The sequence below is a fragment of the Argentina silus genome (assembly GCF_951799395.1).
Source record: "Argentina silus genome assembly, chromosome: 20".
Lineage (NCBI taxonomy): Eukaryota > Metazoa > Chordata > Actinopteri > Argentiniformes > Argentinidae > Argentina > Argentina silus.
In genome coordinates this window covers 6,876,292-6,884,507 of record NC_139674.1, presented here as the reverse complement: position 1 = coordinate 6,884,507, position 8,216 = coordinate 6,876,292, and the positions used below count along the sequence as shown (strand labels likewise).

The 8,216-nt window shown below is 45.2% G+C and overlaps 2 protein-coding genes across 2 annotated transcripts in view; one reads left to right on the top strand and one right to left on the bottom strand.

Moving 5' to 3' along the window:
* Nucleotides 1-1,492: 1,492 nt before the first annotated feature.
* Nucleotides 1,493-4,883, bottom strand: klhl42 (kelch-like family, member 42). The gene is made up of 3 exons (XM_083691719.1): nt 3,757-4,883; nt 3,293-3,486; nt 1,493-3,106 (listed from the first exon to the last, which is right to left on the bottom strand). Exons 1-3 carry the CDS (start codon nt 4,518-4,520, stop codon nt 2,658-2,660), a joined length of 1,407 nt encoding a protein of 468 aa, XP_083547845.1. The 5' UTR covers nt 4,521-4,883; the 3' UTR covers nt 1,493-2,657.
* A 2,071-nt stretch (nt 4,884-6,954) lies between these two features.
* LOC310820350 (endosome/lysosome-associated apoptosis and autophagy regulator family member 2-like) overlaps nt 6,955-8,216 on the top strand; it is an 8,791-nt gene continuing 7,529 nt past the window's right edge. Inside the window, exon 1 of the mRNA XM_083691934.1 lies at nt 6,955-7,068. Within this exon, the coding sequence (XP_083548060.1) occupies nt 6,964-7,068 (105 nt within the window). The 5' untranslated portion in view covers nt 6,955-6,963. The remainder of the gene's footprint in view (nt 7,069-8,216) is intronic.

Below are 8,216 nucleotides of genomic sequence, written 5' to 3'. Positions count from 1 at the left end.
TGGCGATTTTCACCACTTCATGTCCTGTTAGTGTTTACATCTTGTAGTGCATTGCATGTAGAATTGTACAATTTCACGAATGTCACAATACAGACACATTCCAAAGTAGATAAGGAATGCAATCAAAAATGTTGTTTCCATAGAGACATTCCAAACAGATTTTACACATTTTGTATTTGTTCAAATATGGTTCATTTGACTGCGAGACATGGAGGAATGCCAACCCTACACAGAGAGATATCTCATGAAGCTGACATACTATGCAACCAATGATCCTGCTCTCAACCTATCAGGTAAAATATTTTTGAAAATGTACATTGTGAAATAGAGCATCTAAATAGCCTGAAATCACTGAATTGGTTTATTAACTTAAATGTTTTCATCGTTGTGCAGATGTTGTTAAGGAGGATACTCTGACCTTTCAGACATACACAGTGACCGCACGCCTCACTAACACAGAGAACAAGTGTCTGACCAAACCCAACCTGCAGAGTGTGGCCCTCAGCATCCCACATCTCCACTACCGCCTCACGGTTCATCCCTACGCCCCGGGTCTCCTCCACCTGGTCCACCTACACATAGCCTCTCTGCCCTTAGACTACCGCCCCCACTCCAAACCAACCCCCCAGCTGGACTACAGCTCCAGAATACTGCCCAGGGACAGAAGATTCTCTCTGGAACATTCCTCTTCTCCCTTGATCATACAGCCTGTAGCAGAGGACCAGCATCTGGGCTCCCAGGGAGACAGAGGGAGCTGTATCCCAGACTGGATGCTCTGTGACGGGTCATTTGTGCCAAAACCCCCAGGGGAGGAGTGGACCCCCGTGAACTATGGAGGCAATGAGTTTAAAAGGGCCTTCTCCCCAGTCATGTGGACAGACAATGCAGTCGATATACTGGGAAGGTGCAATATCAGTGATTACACAGCGTATGAGCAGTTTGTCCTCTCTGTCGATGTTGACATCCTCTGTGAAGATAATTCAAAGGACTCCAGTTCCACTTGTAGAAGGGAAGAGAGATCACGCTACCAGGATTTGAGGGACCACAGAGACCAAAGACCACAGAGACAGCGCAGATCGAGACATTCATAGCTTAATGACTTACATTGCTTTGTGTGGCTTCATTTTCAAGACCTACCTAACTAGTTCCAAAAACAGGCACATCTAAGAGTATCCCTGGTAACAATAACATATGTAAATAGTGCCAATTTCTTATCTCACATACCATACCCACAGTGTTTGTGTTTGTTACATTTGAAATTATTGTTAGTGATTAATAAGGTAATATAAACCCTCATATATTTCCAAAGGTGTTTCTTTCCCCCAGTTTGAGTACTAAATGAAAAACACAAGGTCAAAGAAACATCATAAGCACATGAAGTAAAGGCTTGTCTTGATTGAATAAGAGTCAGGTCAATGCACAGCTTATGTTGCTGTAAACAACATGGCCATCTTCTCTGCAATAAAACAAACTGACAAGAAACACCCCTGAAGATTTTCTTTATTGTAACACGAGGGAGGGACAAAACAATATCCATCAACTCCATAAAGTCTTTGAAACAGGCGGACAAAATGCAAAATTATATAGTTTAATTAACAGTAGACAGAACTGCATTAATAAGTGCTATCTGATCTCCACAGAGTTTTGAATCACCCCAAACCTCATCTCACCTGGCACTCTGGACAGTAGTCTTATCGTACACTTTTTCAATTTGTTCTCAAAGTACTAGTGACAATACCCTCCTGATTATTCATCAGGGAAAAAGAAGCACAGCAGTTTTGGTCGGTCACTCACAATTTAACTCTTGCATTTGTGCTTCGTCTATACAAAATCCCAAACTTGGCAGAGAAGGCACATTTTCATTTTCCATTTCATGGAACTGTACTTTACCTTTGCAAATGTTTTTGAAAAATTAAATGAAACCTAATTAATAAACTCTCCAATTTCATCTGTCCCCCAATATTTCTATCCTCAATTCAACATTTAAGACATAAAGCATTTCATTTTAGTTTTTAAATCTCCCAACACAAAACTGGAATTGTAAAACCAAAGCCATGTCTTGTAAACAATCTTCATCAACATCCAATATGACATATACTGGTACATATTCATGTATTAATTCTTAAATAATGTGCATTTTAAGCATTTAAGGTTTGTAGTGAACATTTTTGCAAAATCGCTCATATTTTCTTTGCAATGTAAACATAAGGAATGTTTTGGACGTGACCCGGCTTTGAGTACTACTCAAAACACCCTCAAATGGATCACGACGTTGTTATAGCGACACTGTTGCTCTTTATGACTGCAGCTTTGTAGTTATTTCATAACATCTGTAGCTGTTTAAATAATGTTTAAAACTTCAACCTGTATCTATCATACTGTTCCACAATCAGGCACCAGGCATTCTCTGGCTACCAACTTGACGCTGTACCCACTTCTCCTCATTGCTGCCATCATTGGAGGCTGGTAGAGGTAGAAATCGGAGGACGGGCTCATCGTCCTCAGATGTCTGCCTCCACCAGCCTCCTCCCCTGGCTGCCATGTAATCTCTACAAGGACAGACAAGCCCCTTCTGACATACAGTACTGAACTACAGTACGGTGCGGACTGAACCATCTCTACTAGCGTTAGTCCAGCTCATCCTCCATCACCGGCCCTCATAGGACACTGGGGAGGTAGAGGGAGCAGAGCAGCATGTTCTGGCCCAGCGCCGGGAAGCGGCGGAAGGCCTCCCAGGCGTCAGAGAAGATGTTGTACTTGAGGAAGACCCTGTGCTCCAGACTGGTGGGCAGACTGACGTCCCGGCTCATGATGTAGATGCCGTCGTTGTGCAGCGTGCAGGTGAGGTTCAGGCCCGACTTGGAGGTGTTCTCCTTCAGCTGGAGCCATTCCCCCGTGGTGACGTTGTAGGACTGCACTGTCAGCATGTCCTCCGTCTGACTGGCCCGCCTCCGGCCCGGCTCCAGCTCATGGGTGTACCCCCCCACCAGGTAGATGGTATCTTCCACCGAGAGCATCTGCTGCTTGCGCACGTGGGCGGGGCAGGCGCGGAACACTGTCCAGGTGTCCGAGATAGGGCAGTAGCAGAGGACGCTGGTGTTCCTGTCTGTTACACACACACATGAATACAAACTCATCATGGAGACCCAATGGTTGGAACGCAAAGGCACCATGACAGGGTTTAATCTGTTATGCGATTGTTTACAGTTCATGTGTGTGTATTTTTAAACTATTTCTTTCGACCCTGCTGAAAAATAAATGTTCATCACTTCTCAATACTAACCACACACACCTCTGGCTGTGTAGCCGCCCATGACGTAGATCATGCCCTGGCACTCGCAGGCGGAGAACTCGGCCAGGGGGTCGGGCATGGAGGACACACAGGTCCACCAGTCCTGCTCCGGGTTATAACATTCCACAGTGCCCAGACACTGGCCTCCCACGGCATACAGCTTCCCTCTCACGGATAGCAATTTAAAGTTAGATCTGACAGGAGGAGGGTCAGATGTACACAAACATGTTAATAACATAACACACAACAGGCACATATCAGGGGAGGCTGGTGGAGGTAGAAATGCATTCCATACATTACAATGAGCCCGTCTACCTCCACCATCCTCCCATGCATCGCATGTAGTTGGTTTGGCATCCGGCCTCATGGTTGGAGTTCAAAACAACAAACGGACGGATAACGCGGTTATCTTTTTTTATTATTGTGAAGAGAACAGGGTCAAGGGTTATTAAATAGGAGGCTACCTCTTCTGGTTCAGCGGCGCCACCTGGTTCCACTCGTTCCTACATGGGTTGTAGCAGTGAGCCGCTGAGATCTCCTGGCTGGTCATCCGGTACCCACCAACAATAAACAGATAGTTGTCCAACACGGCCGAGCCGTACCCTCTGACATTGATCATGTCTGACGGCAGGTTGTTTGCGAGCGGCTTCCAGCGCTGCTCCAACTCTCCATACTTCAGCATGGACCAGGGCTCGTCCTGGTCGGGCAGATCTAGGGCCAGGCAGGTGAAATCTCCGATAGCGACCAGAGTGGCCGTGCCTTTCATGCGCATCTCCCTTACCTGGTGGCGCAGGGCAGCAGGTAAATTACCGAACTCGGGCCTTCGCACCATCGGGTGGTAGTGACAGCTCATGTATTTGAGGCAAGCTTTGCGAAGATCATGTGTTCCATATACCTCGGAAAGGCTGTAGAGTTCCACACAGTTCTCCTGTCGGATTTCCGACGTGAGGACTTTTAAGATTGAGGTGACTTGCAAGAAAGAGGCTGTTTCGATCAAGTCTTCTAGTGTCTCGTTGACAACCTGCACTTTGGAGGTGTTGATAAACTCCAGGACCAGTTCCAACCCGGGCACACTCAGTCCTTGCAGCTGCACGGAATCCTCTCTGGATTCCCGCATCCCAGAACTGTACAATGCACGGAAGTAGTCGCTTTTTTCAATCAACTTTTTTTTGTTAACTTTGAAGGTTTTGTCATCCATGACGATTGCAATTATTTGTTCGGATGACATGTTTAGCTAGTGTTTTGGTTATGCTGTGAACTGAACTTGACTGTTGACTGTCCTCTTCCAACCTCATGTAATGCTGGGACGACAGCGTGTCATCGTTTACATTTCACGGGCGCAGGGGTGGTCTGCACCGTGCAACTCCAAACGCAGTCACCAGGCCTATATATGGTAATATTCAGCCCATAGATATGGATGGTAGCTGGCCAATTTCAACTCATCTAGCTAGCTAACCAGCCACTTGATCTTTCAAGAAAAAAAATGTATCTCTGTTGTTAAGTTTATGTCAAAGTATATGCAAAACAACTGAGCAGGCCCATGTAGTCATATATAAGATAAAGACGGTGTACAGTACAATTGTCATGCATTCTCGAGATCATTTGCAGGTAGCAGTGGTTTATTTTGTGTAAAGTGGCCAGCTTAGTTCCTGTTTTGGTCCTGTGCATTGCGTCATTTCCTTAAACACAAGCGGAACGTCTCTTTTTTATTTTTCGTGCAAACAGAAAGGCATTGCTAGAGTATTGCTGCCACCAGCTGGTTCGGAGTGAGAAGCTCCTCTATTCTGATCTACTGTAATTCACGTATGCCTAATTACAATGAAGTGATACTTGTCGTGGATGTGCAACTGTCCATTCTGGTCCCATCGACACCCAATGTGTGTGTGTGAGTGTGTGAGTGTGTGAGTGTGAGTGTGTGTGTGTGTGTGTGTGTGTGTGTGTGTGTGTGTGTGTGTGTGTGTGTGTGTGTGTGTGTGTGTGTGTGTGTGTGTGTGTGTGTGTGTGTGTGTGTTTTACGGTTCATCTATAAAACTAACACTTTTACAATGGCTTAGGGTTGAGGAGAGATTGACTACTTCTATTCTTGTCTATTTGAGAAACATTTGTGTGTTGAAAGTTTCTCACCACTTGTGTAATCTATTTGCAAACACTTCAAACAGACATATATACCCCACCAGACGCGCCCGATGGGTTTCTCACAGTACCCAAACCAAAAATGGAGTTACCACATGGCTCAGTTATGGCCTTGTCATGGAATGACAACTCCTACCAGAGGTTACAAAAAAACATCACAGCACCTCTCCTCTTTCTAAATATCAAATCTAACTGTAGCCTACTGTGTATTATAATATGAATATGTATATATAAATAGTGTGTAAGAAGTATATTTTATATTAACCTTAATAAATGTATTACGTCATTTAATTTGATAGAACCTTACGTTGTCCTAGTCATATTAGTGTTCTGTCTATAGCTGTTCTGTACTCTGCCATGTGTTTTATGTTATATGTGGACCAAAGGAAGAGTCACTGTTGCATGTGCAACACCTAATGGGGATCCTAATAACTAATCTAAACTCTGGCACTTTCTCTTTCACATAATCAAATGTTAGGCACTTAACAATAGAACAGCAGGTTTAGAGGCCAGGAAAGGTGAGACAGAGTTTTTCTGCATTCTCTACCCTCCACTCCATGGAAAAAACACTCAATGCAATTTGAGATAAAGGGTGATGGGGATTCTCAAGAATGTGTGTGTGTGTGTGTGTGTGTGTGTGTGTGTGTGTGTGTGTGTGTGTGTGTGTGTGTCTGTGTGTCTGTGTGTCTGTGTGTCTGTGTGTGTGTGTGTGTGTGTGTGTGTGTGTCTGTGTGTGTGTCTGTGTCTCTCTGTCTCTCTGTGTGTGTGTCTCTGTGTGTCTGTGTGACATTTGCGTGACCTTCTGGTCTACATGGCACCATTTAGGTGTCAGTGATGACACTAGCAGCTGAAGGATTTTAATCTGTTGCTGAATTTGGAGAGGAGTTATAGATCCGGTGACTGGGAAGGCCACTGAAGAACACTGAACTCATTGTCATGTTCATGAAACCAGTTTGAGACGACTTTTGCTTCGTGACATGGTGCATTATCATGCTGGAAGTAGCCATTAGAAGATTGTGGCCATGAAGGGGTGCACATGGTCAGCAACAATACTCAAATAGGCTGTGGCATTCAAGCGATGATTGATTGGTATTAACGGGCCCAAAATGTGCTAGAAAACATTCCCCACACCATTACACCACCTCCACCATGAGAAGGTGTACAGGTGTTCCTAATAAAGTGTGCCTATATACTCTGCCTCCAATGAACAAAGCTTTTGAAAATAAAAATCTAAATGCAGCTAAAAAAATACATCATGTCTGTTGTTTAAAGGTTTTAAGATACCGTTGGGCATACACCGATGGTATGCTTATTAAAAGGCACTGTCAAATCTGTCTGTGACTGCCACTCAAGATAACGTCCGTGCGTTATCAGACCAGAACCGTGACGTCAGCTACGATCTGAGCGCAGCTTAGCGGTGTGGGTGGAGAGAGGCGCGCGCATGCATGACAGGGACACCATAACCAAATTCACTCACACACATATTCATGCTTTTATCCACGGTCCGAAGCGCTCGCGGAGTGTTTTAAAACGAGAGAATGAGGGAACATTCGCACAGATTCTGTGTGGGTCTTTGTCTTTTATTCATCCTCAGCGCTTGGCAATCGGTGTCCACGAGCGGAGACCTGCGCTCGTGCAACGAGGTAAGTGCGCGCAGCGCGACATAAGCGGCAGTCGCTGTCATTATTGTTTATTATAGACTTCTGTTATTCAGTTACCATGAGCCAGGCGACACATTGTCAAACACCCCGCATAAGGCGCAAATAGGCCTACACAAATGTATAGCCTGTACTCAGGCAATCATAAGGCTACTCTGACACGGTGGGTTTATGTTTATATTGAACAAACGTTCTCATCGGTCAAGAATAAAGATGATTTGAGACATTAACGTTTCTGACAGCACTAATTATCATAGTAGGTCGTTTATTGCATTGCAGATATCAGCGGTCTATATGCTATGTAATTTAAGATATTGTTCTGCTGCTCGGTGGCATATTGCATATTTCTCTTATCGGCTTATATACGACGCATGTTGACAAAACAATGTAAAGGCTCCATAAAAGATGACGCGACGCACGGAGCCTATCACCGGAGTGGTTGGCCTCCATCCCTTTACGTGCTGCCTCCTGCTGATCAGCTGGAGTAATATTACCGCTGAGTAAGTGGAAAACAGAGCGGGGATGGACAGCAAAACAGCAGTACCCCAGGCCCTCTATCCCGTTATGTCTATAATCCCATCATCTCTTCATAGAGGAAAACAGTTTATTTTGGAAGCTCTTATTGTAAATGATCTCTCACTTAGCCTCTGACGTGATTTGCCCTGAAAATGACTTGGTCCAGTTAGATTTCGGTGCCCCATCACACTGGAGGAGAATGGCACACAGCACAGCAATCCCCTGACTCTCTCTCTCTGGGGATGATGGAGGGGTTTTAGTGGCACTGATTGTCTCTCTCCTCCTGTGCCACTTGTTCCCCTCAGTATCCATGGTGACCATGCAAGGTGACTCACCATCCCTTCCTACCTACATTCCCCTGCCCAGGCCGCATACTCCCCAAGAGGGTAAATATTTATCCACCAGCCCCTCCCTAACCCAGTGAGAACACAAGGAGGCAGGTGCAGTGGCCCTCCACCAGTTAGGGTTACCATGACACAGGGTAACTAAGCAGTTTCTATAGCTACCATGGCCCCATAGATGTGTGTGTGTGTGTGTGGGGGGGGGGTTGGGTTCCTTGACAGGAACAATACTCATTAGCAGAGCTGGAGAGAGGTGATTAACTGTACAAAAGAGCT